The sequence below is a fragment of the Lolium rigidum genome, chromosome 6 (assembly GCF_022539505.1).
Source record: "Lolium rigidum isolate FL_2022 chromosome 6, APGP_CSIRO_Lrig_0.1, whole genome shotgun sequence".
Taxonomy (NCBI): Eukaryota; Viridiplantae; Streptophyta; class Magnoliopsida; order Poales; family Poaceae; genus Lolium; species Lolium rigidum.
Window position 1 is genome coordinate 323,941,168 of NC_061513.1, and position 15,698 is coordinate 323,956,865.

The 15,698-nt window shown below is 47.1% G+C and overlaps 1 protein-coding gene across 1 annotated transcript; it reads left to right on the top strand.

Moving 5' to 3' along the window:
- The first annotated feature begins 731 nt into the window (after positions 1-731).
- LOC124668117 (ABC transporter C family member 3-like) lies at positions 732-6,529 on the top strand. The gene is made up of 10 exons (XM_047205311.1): positions 732-3,125; positions 3,257-3,343; positions 3,427-4,068; positions 4,151-4,315; positions 4,395-4,689; positions 4,796-5,010; positions 5,228-5,533; positions 5,629-5,692; positions 5,904-6,143; positions 6,255-6,529. The coding sequence occupies exons 1-10, from the start codon at positions 732-734 to the stop codon at positions 6,356-6,358; spliced, it is 4,512 nt and encodes a 1,503-aa protein (XP_047061267.1). The 3' UTR covers positions 6,359-6,529.
- The last annotated feature ends 9,169 nt before the right edge of the window (positions 6,530-15,698 follow it).

The window sequence follows — 15,698 nt, forward strand, 5'->3', positions numbered from 1 at the left end:
TTGCTAATGGGAGCACTCAAAATGGGAACATATGAGAGTATCATAAGGCTGATCATAGTGCATAGTATCATATAGTAGTATCACGCATGTGATACTTATCTATGATACTATCTCTATAGTGGGCGGTATTATAGAGTAGTAATATAATCTTCTAAATTAATTATTTTGTAGAATCCTAATACAAATATGTGTACAAGATCTATTTGCATTAACTTTTCTTGTAACGTGTGTTATGATATAGTATCCACCGATGTTATTCTAATTCCATCTCTTCTCCTTAATTAGATGCCACATTAGCATTGTTTGTAGGTCTAAGATGCATAATGCTATTTAATATAGGAGCACTATATACGACCAGCCTAACAGCATGACCGAGATTTTGCTCTGATCAAAGCTGCATGCGAATCTGTATTATACTCAACAATGCCGACACATTATTCTCTGATCAATGCTGCATTTGTTTCTTACGATGCACAATAGCTGCTCGTGATGAGCCTTTTAAACTGAAGACGGCAGACATCCTGGACCAGTGCCAAAACCTTAATTCGATCAGCCGGGCCGCGGATTGGATTGATCTCCCGTCGTCACGACCACGGTGAGTCGGTGATACGGTGACGGGGGTAGCGGTGACGACCGGTGGCGCCCATAGCGGTGACGCACGTACGTGCCGTCTCGCCGCCTATATTAACCGCACTTTCCGCAGCCCGCTCCACTCCACTCAGCCGCGCCCCATGCGCACCTCGTCCGCCTCCACTTCGTCGCCTTTAGCGGCAGCCATGGCGGCGGGCGTCGACCAGCAGCCCCTGCCATTTTTCCTACTCCACAGCGTGGGCGCCGGGGCCCACCTCCTGCTCGCGCTCGCCGTCGCGGGCCGGCTCCTCTTCGCCGCCGCCGCCGGCCGCCGCGGGAAGGAGTCTGCGGCGTCAGGGAGAGGCGGCCCCGGTGCCGGGTTGCCGTGGTGCCGCCTCGTGGTGCGCGCCACGTGGGCTCTGGCGGCGTCCGAGGCCGCGTACTCACTCGTCTCCTGGTACCTGGACGGTGGGACCGGGTGGGGGGCGCCCGACGCCGACGTAGTGGCGGACCAGGTTGACTACGCGACGCGCGCGGTCGCGTGGCTTCTGCTGGCGGCGTACCTGCAGCTCGAGTACGGGCCGTACGGCCCCCGTAAGGAGGAGCGGTTCCCGGCGCCGCTCAGGCTCTGGTGGGCGCTCTTCTTGCTGCTCTCCGTCCTCGCAGTCACCGTCGACGTCGCTATGACCCTCCAGTACAAACTCCCCGTGCCCGCCCTCTCGTGGGCGCGCGACGCCGTCTCGGTCCTCGTGGGCGTGGTGCTGCTCGTCGCCGGATTCTCGGCCAAGAGCGAGGCGATGGGCGGCTCTGCTTCCGAGGAGCCTCTGCTCAATGGCGCAAGCAACACTGCCGCCGTCGACGCTTCCATTTTCACCGGCGCCGGCTTCTTCAGCTTCCTCACCTTCTCCTGGATGGCCCCCCTGCTCGCCGTCGGCCACAGGAAGACGCTCGACCTCGACGACGTCCCGGACCTTGACATCGGCGACAGCGTGGCCGGCCTGCTCCCTTTGTTCAAGGCCAACCTCGAGGCGCTCACCGGCGACGGCTCCGGTGGCCAGAAGGTCACAGCGTTCAAGCTCGCCAAGGCCCTTGTGCGCACTGTGTGGTGGCACATCGCGTTGACAGCGCTGTACGCTCTGATAAACACCATTTCCATCTACGTCGGCCCATACCTCATCAACTCCCTGGTACAGTACCTCAACGGCGACGAGAGGTACGCCAGCAAAGGGAAGCTCGTCGTCGTCATCTTCATCGTAGCCAAGGTGTTCGAGTGCTTGTCGCAACGCCACTGGTTCTTCCGGGTGGAGCAGACTGAGATACGCGCGCGGTCCGCGCTCGTCTCCGTCGTCTACAAGAAAGGGATCTCCCTGTCGAGCACCTCGCGACAGAGCCGCACCAGCGGTGAGATGATCAACCTCATCAGCGTGGATGCCGACCGTGTCGGCTGTTTCTCATTGTACATGCACGACCTCTGGTTGGTGCCGCTCCAAGTAGCCATGGCATTGTTCATCCTCTACTCCACCCTCGGGGTTGCCTCCTTTGCGGCGCTCGGTGCCACCGTCCTCTTCATGCTCGCCAATGTGCCTCCGATGCAAATGCAGGGGAAGTTCCAGCGGAAGCTCATGGAGTGCAAGGATGTCAGGATGAAGGCCACTTCTGAGATTCTGCGCAACATGAGGATTCTTAAACTGCAGGGGTGGGAAATGAAGTTCTTGTCCAAGATCATTGACCTCAGGCACAAAGAGGAAAGCTGCCTCAAGAAGTATCTCTACACGTCGACCGTGGCCACCTTTGTGTTCTGGGGTGGCCCGACCTTCGTCGCCGTCGTAACATTTGGAACTTGCATGCTCCTAGGGATACCACTCGAGTCAGGGAAGGTGCTGTCTGCTTTGGCCACGTTCCGGGTGCTTCAAAAACCAATATACAACCTTCCTGACACAATCTCTGTCATGATTCAGACTAAGGTGTCTCTGGAAAGGATAGCGTCTTTCCTATGTCTCGAAGAGTTGCCTATGGATGCTGTGCTGAGGTTGCCCAGTGGTAAATCTGATGTTGCAATTGAGGTAAGCAATGGGTTCTTCTCCTGGGATGCCTCATCTGAAGTGTCAACTCTGAATGACCTGAACTTTCAAGCTCGGCAAGGCACGCGTGTTGCGGTCTGCGGGACAGTCGGCTCTGGAAAATCAAGCTTGCTCTCGTGCATTCTTGGTGAGATGCCAAAGCTATCAGGAGAGGTCAAGACTTGCGGGACAATGGCATATGTCAGCCAGTCGGCATGGATACAGAGCGGAAAAATTCAGGACAACATACTTTTCGGCAAGGAGATGGACAGTGAGAAGTATGACAGGGTCCTTGAGTCGTGCTCGCTGAAGAAAGACTTGGAAATATTACCATTCGGTGACAAGACGATCATCGGAGAGCGAGGCATCAATCTCAGTGGTGGCCAGAAGCAAAGGATTCAGATAGCCCGAGCTTTGTATGAGGATACCGACATTTATTTATTCGATGATCCGTTCAGCGCAGTCGATGCCCATACAGGATCACACCTCTTCAAGGTATAAAATAAGATTTTTTTTGTTTAGTACAAGTTTCAGATAATTGGTATCTTCCCGATAATAATGTATTCCCTTTATCGAAAAATGTACAAGTTTTAGGCCACATATCTTAAGGATTCTACCATTTCCAGGAATGCTTGCTTGGGGCTTTGGGTTCAAAAACAGTGGTTTATGTTACTCACCAGATTGAATTCCTACCTGCAGCTGATCTTATTCTGGTAAGAATTTCATTGGCAAAAGTTTCATGTAAATTTACTGTAAAAAATTGTGTGGTTCTCCTTATGAAAGAATTCTATTGTAGGTAATGAAAGGTGGAAGAATAGCACAAGCAGGCAAGTACAACGAAATACTTGGCTCAGGGGAAGAGCTAATGGAAATGGTTGGTGCTCATCAAGGTGCTCTTGCAGCATTGGATGTGATTGATATTGCTAATGGAGGCAGCGAGGCTTTCTCTTCCAGTGGCGCTGCAAGCCTTTCCAAGTCATTGTCCACAGCTGAGGGGAAAGATAAACTAAATGGAAAAGAAGATGTTGAAAAGGTTCAGAGTGGGCAGCTGGTGCAGGAAGAAGAAAGGGAAAAAGGCAGGGTTGGGTTCTGGGTCTACTGGAAGTACCTTACATTGGCTTATGGGGGAGCTCTTGTACCATTCGTGTTGATAGCTCAGACACTTTTTCAAGTACTTCAGATTGGTAGCAATTACTGGATGGCTTGGGCTTGTCCAGTGTCGGAAGACTTTGAGCCTCCAGTGAGCATGTCGACACTGATTTACGTCTTTGTTGCATTGGCTGGTGCAAGCTCGCTGTGCACCCTTGTAAGAGCACTATTTCTTGTGACAGCTTCATATAAGACAGCAACCATGCTGTTCGACAAGATGCACATGTCCATATTCAGAGCTCCTATGTCTTTCTTCGACTCCACTCCGAGTGGGCGTATCTTGAATAGAGTAAGTCAGCACTTCCTCAAATTTCCTGGAAAGTTTAATTTATTTGCTTCGACAATGCTGACACAAGTGTTAAATTGTTTAGGCTTCAACTGATCAGAGTGAAGTGGACACAAGCATTGCTAACAAGATGGGTTCCGTCGCATTTGCCATCATACAACTAGTTGGGATTATTGCCGTGATGTCTCAGGTTGCATGGCAGGTGTTTGTTGTTTTCGTTCCTGTAATCATTGCCTGCTTGTGGTATCAGGTGATTTTATTTAACTTATTTATTCTCCATACTGATTAAACTTCAAAATCAGCACCTAAATTGTATTCATCTTTTGTAGCGCTACTACATCGATACAGCCAGAGAGCTGCAAAGGTTAGTAGGGGTTTGCAAATCTCCTATAATACAGCATTTTGCAGAATCAGTTGCTGGATCAGCAACCATCAGAAGTTTTGGAAAGGAAAATCAGTTTGTATCAACTAATAGCCATCTAATGGATGCCTTCTCTCGACCAAAATTATATAATACTGCAGCAATGGAGTGGCTTTGCTTCCGCTTGGATGTGCTATCTTCACTTACATTTGCGTTCTCTTTGATATTTCTGATCAGTCTACCGACTGATCTCATTGACCCAGGTATGCTGTTACTAGTTCGGAACAACATTTATACTCAATAGATGGTACTAGTAAAGAAGAGGTGAGTTGCTATGGGCCTGTAACTAAATTTACATCCTGATTTCAGGAATTGCTGGTCTTGCTGTCACATATGGGCTTAATTTGAACATGCTGCAAACATGGGTAGTCTGGTGCATGTGCAATTTAGAGAACAAGATAATATCAGTAGAAAGAATTCTTCAATATATCAGCACTCCGGAAGAGCCCCCACTTTCAATGTCAGGAGATAAGTTTCCTCATAACTGGCCGTCGGAGGGTGAAATTCAGCTGCATAACATCCATGTAAATGTCCTCATTGTTTTTCATCCTGTTTACTTAAGCTCCTTTTCCTGTGTTACCATGTTGTTCTGCAGAAATTTCATATCACTGCCATTCTTAGTGAGCTATTGATAAGAAATCCTTTCTGATGGGCAAGCGAATATTAGTTTCAGTAGTTTGCTAAGCGCGAATAATAATTATTCTAGATAGCACAGATCTGTAACTTCTAACTTTGATGCAGTTGAGATATGCTCCACAACTGCCATTTGTTCTGAAGGGCCTTACAGTCACTTTTCCTGGAGCCATGAAGACTGGTATTGTTGGAAGAACAGGCAGCGGTAAATCAACTCTTATACAGGCCCTTTTCCGCATTGTGGATCCTACTATCGGTCAGATACTAGTAGACGGTGTCGACATTTGCACCATTGGACTGCATGATCTGAGATCTAGGTTGAGCATCATTCCACAAGACCCAACGATGTTCGAAGGAACAATAAGGAGTAACCTTGACCCTCTTGGAGAGTACAATGACAATCAAATTTGGGAGGTAATTTAGATTTTCACGTACTTCATTTCTTGTCAGTCCTCTGATTCTCCTCTTAACAATTAAACATGTAGTCCGATTCTTTTGCTCCATTTCAGGCCTTGGATAACTGTCAGCTGGGAGACGAGGTCAGGAAAAAGGAGCTGAAACTTGACTCACCAGGTATAATATAGTGTTGTGCGTATTTTGATTCCTGGAATTGAAAATCTGATACTCCATCCGCCCCATAATATAAGATGTTATTATAACCAATATAACATCTTATATTATGGGACGGAGGGAGTACTAGGCATATATACCATTCACATTTTTTCCCAGTACTAAATTTTGTTTCCAAATTCCAACCAAAGATTTATGTGAATTATCCTTGCAGTGATAGAGAATGGAGAGAACTGGAGCGTGGGTCAGCGCCAGCTTGTCTGCCTTGGCAGAGTGATTCTGAAAAGGACCAAGATACTGGTTCTGGACGAAGCCACCGCCTCAGTGGATACCGCAACGGACAACTTGATCCAAAAAACACTACGGGAGAATTTTTCAGAAGCAACGGTCATCACGATTGCCCATCGAATCACCTCGGTCCTTGGCAGCGACATGGTCTTGCTTCTTGACAACGGTCAGCCATTAGCCCATAAAAATAAATCATCACCGTGCCCTATTGATTCGTCAAAATCCAATCTGTTTGGCACACCTGTTGGTTGACTAAACGCAATTCCAATCTTTGCAGGTGTGGCGGTGGAGCTCGACACACCGGCCAAGTTGCTGGAGGACAAGTCGTCTCTCTTCTCAAAGCTCGTAGAAGAGTACACGATGAGGGCGACACATACATAGCGAAATAAGCGAAAAACCCAGCTATTCTCACATGCCGTCGAGGCTTGATTAGGGAGTCTGACAGTTAACGATGCCGAAAAATTACTAGTAGTTGAAATGTGAAGTACTGGCAGATTGACCATGGTGTTAGTGCTGCAAATTCTAGCGGCAACTTTACATTGTCTGAAGCAAGAAAAAAGGCGAAGAGGTGCTTAAAAGGTAGCTGAAGAGGTGCTTAATAGGTCGGTTAAAGTTGTATTAATGTCTGAACAAAGTAGTTTTGCTGAGGATAGATAGAAGCCTAAAAATTTCTGGAACTACGTAATTTGCTGTGACTGTGATACCTTTTTCGATAAAGAGCATATATTAATATCATTGAGATACCAGTTACACTCAGCCTCTGCAACAACATCATACCCTAATGGCATAAAGGATGCACACAGCCAAACAAGAGAAAAGAATTACAAAAAGAAAGGTCCCGCTACAGAGATTCATAACTTGAAACAACAACACAGAAGATCAGCTTCTCCATAAGCAACGCCTCCAAAAAAGAAACAGTGCACAAACGTTGTCGTCGCCTGATCATAGATCTTAGGTTTTCACCCTGAAGAAAGTCATCTCTCTCAAAACAATGCATTCAACAAGAACATTGCCAGGCACAACCAATTAAGGCCAGACCTTGGATTTTCACCCTGAAAGATAAGACTCTGAACTTCTCTTGTGCAGCCGCCCCCACATACCAGTCGATGTTTCAAGTCACGAAGCACCAAGCCAACTCCACCTCACCACCAAGATCCAACCATCATAGCTGTTCCACCGATCTCGGCTTGATGACCTTCTCTGCAAGCACCATGAAAAGAAAACGAACTCCATGATATTAACAGCCAGCCGAGCTTCGAAGCGCTCCCTCTGAAACCAAACGGCCAGATAAAAACATGGGTGCGCACGACCGAAACCACCCAATCCAGCAATCTTCAGGCATTACTCGCACAATGAATTTCGCCGACAAGGCCTTCCGGAACACGTCAATCCACCCAGACTGGTGCGAACAACATCTGATAGATCTTCAAACTTGGTGCGAGAAGAATCCTAGAACCGCCACCTTTATTCCTCGACGCGGAAGAAACGGCCCCACGCCGCCATCCGCCGCCCGACGACGACGAAGGAGGTTCAGTCGCCTCGCTAAGTCGACGCCGCCAAGCCCATGGCGACTTTAGAGAAGAACCGGCAGCGCTGCCCATGGTCGCCCGAACAAATCGTTCTAGGCCGTCGTCACAGCAGGCCATAGAAGGCGTAGCAAGCGGCCAGGCAGAATGGCTCTGGAGATCGGCTGGCCGTGCACAGCACCCCAACGCCACACTCCGCGGCGCCGCCCATCTCGGCCCAGATCAGGCCCGGATGGGCCGCCCCGCCCGCCGCCACCTGCAGCCGCGCCAGACCCGCGCCGCCGCAGTCCGCTGCTCCCAGCCGCCCTTGCGCTGCGCTGCGCCGCCTAAGCAGCCGCACCGGCGAGCACCGCCACCACCACCAGCCCGGAGCCGCCGCCCCGGCTTCCGATCTCCGCCGCTCGCAGCGACCAGAGGACCCCCGCCTCCCTTTGGGGACGGGGCCCGCCGCCACCGCGGCAAGGGCCGGCGGCAGCGGCGGCAGGGAGGAGGCGACCGGCGGCGGTTGGGCGCTGGGGTTGGGAGAGACGGAGATGAGTTCTCGTCAAGATAATAATCACCATATGTATATCTGAGATACATTAGGAGATGTGACTGTGATACCTGAATGAATAGATGAAGTGGTTCAGAATCTGCAGTTTACCACTCTGCTAAGAAGACAGATTCACAGATATGTCAGGGTCCCATCCTGAGTGTTCTTATTAATGTTGTGGGTCTGCTTTCGGCGCAAGAGTGCCAAGCAATAGGATACCTATATTCACATTCCAAAATTAACAGGACATTTCCACTATTTCTTTCTAGTATACATCAAAGCTTTACATCACCTCATGTCCAATTCATGTATGACGAACTTCTACCTTGCCAGTAAACAGCAAATGTTCATTTGTTCATTCAAACAGAAAAATATAGGCCACCAAACAATAAACATAATGAAAATGAAACTTGCTAAGATTTTGTAAGAGCTGAAGTCTCACACAGTATATGAATTCAGCAAACAAAAATAGATGGATTAACATGAGTAGTACCTTCATTCATGACTTAGAAATGAATCTGTAGTCGACTAGTAAGTCCCTATTTAAGGGCTCAGTCAAGGCGTGAAGTGGGAGAGAGGGGATGTGATGATTGAGGTTTTGAATAAGAAGATCTTTGCATTTTATATTTGGATCTTTTTCGTATTTCATAATAGTGAAAAAGTAAAATAAGAGGTGTTAAGATTTTTTATCATTTTGGCATCGAGCTATTTTGCCGCAGGACCTCCCCTCCAGTATTGTCACCGTAGTAGAGTTTAACCGCCAAATTTGGGATGGATTGGTGTGGTTCCTCTATGCCTAGGACACCATAATATCGAACCATGAACAGGGAAAGACATGAGATAAAATAGTGGCTAGTAATTGTGAAGCCCCAATTCTTGGCTGAACGGGACACCAAAGGCCTTTGCCCTCCTTCTCTATCTATCCAAGAGATGGAAGGGCTCAGTTTTTTTTTTTTTTGGTTTTTTCATCTTTTCATCAAAGAGTTGACGCAGCGGAGAGCGCGTCGGAGCTGCGCAGGTTTTTAAGATCCCCGATGCTGAAGGCGGACCGCACTCAGCCATTGGCGCGTCCCTTCTTGGACGTCACGTCGCGGCCGCCGCACGCTTGCCTTTCGTCTTTCCCATGGCACCAACGGAAGGTACGGTGATTGGAAAAAGAAGGTGGAAGAAAAGTTGCAGAGGAACAGAGCAGCAGCGCGGGGAAGAAGATGAAGTTAGTAGCACAAGGGGAGAATGACTGTGCCAGAGTAAAGAAACTTCCATTTAACTTCCGGCTTGACAACGGAGTGCCTTCCGATCAAAAAAGGAACGGTTCCCGCAAAGACAATCTAGGGCACACATGTGTCACACAGATACGAACCGCCCGTCGGAGTTACTCTAATAACACGTAAAATGAGGAAGTTGTTGCGTTGCACAGTCCTGCGCGCGGTCAAAATCAACGACGTGGCGCACACCACGCGTTCGTCATCATGGTGGAGGGCCCACCAATGTCCAGTCATGTCAACCATCTCTGCGGGCGCACCCGAACACACCATCATCGCCAACAATGACGTCATGGGCACATTTAAAAATTTCACAAGTGCGGGAGAAGTTCAAGACTCGATCGATGAAAATCCTCGAGGACATACAAAGTATTTGAGCCTATCCTCGAATACAAATACTCGAGCATAGCCTCGTAGGCTACTCCTATCGGGAATGCTGGCCATGTACTCGATAAGCAGATTGAAGAATTCAGGTCTAGCAAAACTTTTGAAAAAAAGACTTCGAGCCTATCCTCGACTACAAGTACTCGAACATAGCCTCGGGCTACTCACATCTGGAACCTTGATCGCGCACCCGATAAAAAAAGAATATTCATCCGGCCAGGTAAAAAGTTCATAAATAAGGTTAAATGGTATTTCTACTATGCAGGTTTCAGCCTATACTCGACTGAAAACACTCGATCATAGCCTCTTGGGCTACTCCCATCGGGAGCGCTGAACGCACAGCCGATAGAAACAAAGGATATTGGGAGGACCGAATAAAGAAAAAAAGGAAAATTGAAGAAAACTCCGAATAAAAGTACTTGGAGTCTATACTCGACTATAAATACTCGAGCATAGCCTCGGGGGCTAATCCCATCAGGAGCGCTGATCGTTCACCCGATAAAAAGGAAGATTCGACAATTTAATAAAAATCAAATAAGAAGAAATTAGTTTCGAGTTCATGTTTAGTGGTAAACACTTGCGAAGATAATCTCATCATTTACTCCCATTGGGTCCATGGACACCCGATAAAAGACAACCCGATAACTTGGTCAATTGCAACACCCAAACAACTGCATCCGACTAAAAATTCCGAGACCGCGTCCACCAGGATCCGCCCTGTGAGGCCTAGTACTCGCCTAGGACTACGCTCTGCTAGAAATTATCCATATCCATGATATGATAAACAAAATAGCAACTGACTGATGCATGTAAAATGCATACATGAACTTTGTCTTTTATCATATTGAATTCTCACCTGGAGAGGCCTGGGGGCCGAAAGAGGCCAGGTGGCGCACCCAGCAAGGGATGGCGCGCCACCCAGACTCTTTCAGCCGTCGATCGTCCGTTTGCCATAATTCTTACGCCCACCGACGTATTTTGCCCTAAAAATAACTATATATATGGCCTCAAAGAGTTCTCGGAAGGGGAGCGCCGCACAAACACAGAAACACGAAACAGAGGCTACTGCCGAGAAGATTGGAGGGGGAAACTCCGTCGGGATCACCGCCGGAGGGATCTCCACCTTCTCCAACGTCTTCGTCATCATCACCATGATCAACGGAGAGTAGTCCACCTCTGGACTACGGGTTTGTGGTAGTAGCTTGATCTATTTCTCTCATGTTCTTCATAGTTATTAGTGTCATATGAGCTACATAACATGATTATGGCCATATTTATAATACCTATATGGTGGATCCTTATTCTATGATATTGTGCTATGAGATCTGATCATATTATGTGTAAGATGTATTGATAGATGCATATTATGTACCACGTTCTTAAGCATTTGTTCTGATCCAACATTTATGCAAGAGCATGTGTGGGGTGATGTGTGTATTAGATGGAGTAGCATGGTTTTAGTGATTGGATAGTGATAATATGTTCAAGATCTATTATGACTTTGAATTTTCTTTTTCTACCCACTAGGGATAAAGTGAATGCACGTGCTATGTTCGTCACGTGATAGTAGTGATGATATTGTTTGTTCAAGGTAGCATATTTGATATTTAAACTTCATGTCAAAGTACTTATGGCTATACTCTGTTAATTCTTAATACAAGATTAATGAAGTTTCTTTCTTGTGTAGTATAAGAGAGATGTGTTGCATCATCTCTATGTTAGGACGTGATACCCATATTAATTCTGATCTTACATATACTATTATTTGCACCTTCATATTGATTAATTGCTATTTGTCGACCATAACTTAAAGAGAGAATAGTCAAGTGAACCCATGAACCCTGGTCCACTTTTTATCATAAGAAACACATTTATATTGTTTTTACCTTTTTTCTATTTGCTGCACTATTTTAATCGGAAAATACAAAAAAAATTATTTTTCTTCTTTGCATCCAAAACATCAAAAACAATCAACCCCTTTACAGTTTTTACTTAGTTATTTTATCTAGTCTAGTTTTATTTGCTTTATTTCTACTTGTGGTTATTTACTTACGCGAAATGGTGCGCTTGACAACCACACGGTGGAGTTGTGACACAAGGCATTTATTCTACTTGCAGGATTGCTAGAAAAAGGAAGAAGAGTATACTCTTTGTCCACTTCTCCGAGAGTTTGATATAAATCCTCGAGTCACCCTTGTGGGGAAAAATTCTGCTGATACAAACACTCTGTACTTGGAATCCCAGCGTATTAAGATCTTTTGGCGTTGCTAATAGCCGTCATCACCGACGCATTGGGTACCCTTAATCTTTTGCTGGAATTCAGAACTCGATAAGACCTCCGCGGCCTAAGCTGGATTACACCAGTTATCTGTATTCGTGTCCGGGAATTCGAGTTTGAAGTAGGTTCACTTGTACTTTCTCGGGCAATTGATGCATGTAAAACGCATACATGCACTTTGTACTTCACTAACACATATTCCCACATATTTGTAACATATATGATGTTATTTCCATATTTTATTTTGATTTATGGGGATTTACCAATGATTCACTTTATTTGGGTTATAACTTTGCAGAACAGAAACCCCTGTTTTGTGTATTTTCCACTTTAAGAGACCTATACGGAATCAAATTGAGCTAGGGTTTCGGAGACGTCATTTTTTATCAAGAAAAGCACCTGGAGCACCTGGACCTCATCTGGATGGGCCTTGAGGCACAAAAGAGACCAGGTGGCGCCCAGTAGGGAGGGTGCGCCACCTGCCCTATTTTCACCGTCGATCGTCCGATTCGCTTGATTCTTTCGCGAACCGACTTCTTTTGATTAAAACCCCCTATATATATGACCCTCGAGGGTTCTCGAGAAGAGAGCGCCGTAGAGATACAGAAACATGAAAATAGTCAATGTGAAAGGATCTCCAGAGAAACCCGAATCATCTAAGTCACTGTCCGTTAATGCATCCCTAAACGATTGCATATAGCCTTGTGGTTTGGATTTACCACCTTCCTTCTCATGTGAGTAGAGTATTTCGTTAAAATCTCCAATTACAATCCAGGGAATGTCAAGATTACCATTGAGCTCTCTGAGTTTGTCCCACGATTTTATATTTATCTTCCCACTTAGGTTCATCGTACAAACCGGTTAGTCCCCATTCTTTGTTTGGACCCTCAATAATATGAACATCAATATATTTTGGAGCTGACGTAATTTGCTGAATCACTATTTCTTTCTTCCATCGCATAATCAAACCACCACTTCTCCCGTTGTTGCGACTGCCAATTTTACAATCCATATTCATTCTTTTGCGGATACATTCAGCTGGATAATCATCAAGATGTGTCTCTAATAAGAACTTTATATCGTGGTTATATTGCCTTCGGACATCCGGAAGCGCTCGAACTATCGGGTCGTTCCCCAATTCCTGGCAGTTCATCTCTAATATCTTCATTCTGTCCGGACAGGTTCCTCTTGGGAACCCGCCGATCCGAGTGAAGGGGAGACAACTCCAGCCTTCTTTGGGCGTTTTGTATGATCTTCCTCTGACTCATGTTCCGCAACAGATGCATGCATTGTACCATCTGTGATCATTAGATTAGCACCGCCATCCTCCCTCTCTGACAGTATATTCTCATCAAGGTTCAGTCGTCTTTTGGCACTTGAATCTGTGCTATGGTCATCAGATTCAGCCATGGTTGCTTCCGGGTTTTTAACAGGACTAGCCACCGTATCATCCAGATCTTCTTCACGGTGACTTGGCCGCTCAACAACAGGTATAGCATTTTGTCTCCAACTAGTATATTCACCGTTGTTTCTTCCCGCGTCTCATGCCTGTCCTCCACAGAAACCAGCCACCCCTATTGGACCGGCCAGCACCGCACGTTCCTCCCACGCCGCGGCCAAACCAAGTTCCCCAGTCAGCTTTCAGGGATTCACCCCACTTCAGTTTTTCCTCCTCGTATTCCCCTGAGCCACACACTAGATGAGTATATCCAAACAATCCACACGCACCACAAAACCTTGGCATCTTCTCATATTTCACTTCAAAAATCTCTCTCTGGCCACTACGAGACATCGAAACGACCCTAGCCAGAGGTTTTCTAACATCCAATCTCACTCTAACCCGCACGAAATTTCCTGCTCCTTGGACATCCGTTTGAACTTCAACAGCCTTGCCGACTTGTCTTTCAGTCAGGTTCTTGATCATCGTCTTCAATCTGTATCCCACGGGCAATTTATAGATTTGCATCCATGTAGTGAAGTAATCCAGATCAATCGTTCCAGGCGCCAGTAGCCCATCGTAAGGTTCGATGCTAACCACTGCTTAGTGAAATAACCATGGTCCTCCCTTTTCAACTTTCAACCAATCTCCCATGCAGAAACATTGAACCGAAAACAGGTTGCCTTCCAGATGCTGAAATTGTACCTCTTTTGCAGGGTTCAGGCAACTCACATATGCTGCTCAAAAGTTTGAGTACTTAAGTAATTTGTCGTGTGTACTTTTGCCAAATCCATCCACTTCAATCCCTCTTTCGGAGCCTCCCCCTCATCCTCAAAAATCAGATCATCAAGTTCATCGTCCTCAATTCCTAACCTTTGAATGATATCATCAATGGTCGCTGGTTTCTTTGGCCATATTCGACGAGGACGAATCAGAGCTAGCCATCGCAAGCCAAAAACCTTCTCCCAAAGCAAACCCTAGCCCGCGTTACCTAGCCGTCGTGCAAAGAAGGAAAGAACCCCAAGAGGAGAGTCGCTTCCCACATGCAGAGAGGCGATCGAATCGGGGGCGAGAGGGACTCCGGGCCGGGGATGATTCCGACGGAAGAGGAGGAAAACCCTAGTCGCCACAGGCGGCGCTAGGTCATGAGAGAGTTAGTCTCCGATCACCTTATCCAAACATTTGATGTTTTATCTAGTCTCACTATTTCAGTTTACTAGTCCTACACGTATTTCTAGATCGTCAATTTGACCAACTTAATAGATAATATATATTACCAAAAATAGACCATTTAAAACTTTTAATTCTTTTTTACTTTCGAATAGACTAATAGAATAATTTTTATATTATGTATATTAAATTAACGACATAGGTAGACTTGCATTACTAGTAAACTGATGAAATGGAGGGAAAATGCACCGTTGAACCGGCCGGCATATGCTCCTGGCGGAACTCGTCATGCTATTGGCTGGGAAAGAGAGGTGGTCCCCTAGCTCCCTGTGATTGTTTTGGATGCAATCAATAATACAATGTATAACTACATAGGATGGGACCCACCACTGAGTGGGAACAGAGAGAGAAAACGTGAGCGAATTTATTTCCCAGCTGACTGCCTCATCTACCGCTGGGAAACCGCCGCTCGTCCTCCCGTCCTCCTTTTCTGCGCCGCCATCATGCTACCGCCGCTCGTCATGGCGCCCTTCGCCGCCAACCTCGACCATGTGGAGGCGAGCACCATGGCGAGGCAAGCTTGGGGCGGGGCCGGCGTCGGGGACAGGGGCGATGTCGAGCACTACAAGAAAAGTTCTGATAGACAACGTCTCAAAATCGTCCGCTAAGGGGTATTTTTCGTCGCCTATGGGCCTAACCCGACGATATGGGTTCTGTTGTGGAAACTGCGTCAGGCCAAGTCCTACGACGATTTTTTCGGTCCGTCGCGCTTGGGCGCCCTTCCGCCACGGAAAATCGGACCGTTGCGCATGTGTTTTCGGGAGCCCGTTGACTGCTGACGTCATGCAAACTGACAAGTCGGCAGACGCCGTTAACTGGCAGTTAACGGCGTTAACCGGCTGAAACCCCGTGGTAGATGGTAGGCCCACACGAGGCCTGCCACGTCTTAAGCGGGCCGGGCCAGCTGACATAGTTTGACCGGTCAACTATATAGCTGGGCTGGTCCATTAGTTACGTGGGCCGGGCCTAACCTCTAAGGTTGACTGGTCAAAACTTTAATGGGCCGGCCCATTTAACATGTGGGGTCCACCTTACAGCAACTGGGCCGGCCCAAGAAGATAGTGGGCCGGG

What these genes read in the sequence shown, in the direction of transcription:
- LOC124668117 (XM_047205311.1), top strand. Translation starts at nt 732, where the DNA reads ATGCGCACCTCGTCCGCCTCCACTTCGTCGCCTTTAGCGGCAGCCATG. An exon ending in CTGCAGCTGATCTTATTCTG is followed by an intron (nt 3,344 to 3,426) that starts GTAAGAATTTCA and finishes ATTCTATTGTAG; the next exon opens with GTAATGAAAGGTGGAAGAAT. An exon ending in TTCAGCTGCATAACATCCAT is followed by an intron (nt 5,011 to 5,227) that starts GTAAATGTCCTC and finishes ACTTTGATGCAG; the next exon opens with TTGAGATATGCTCCACAACT.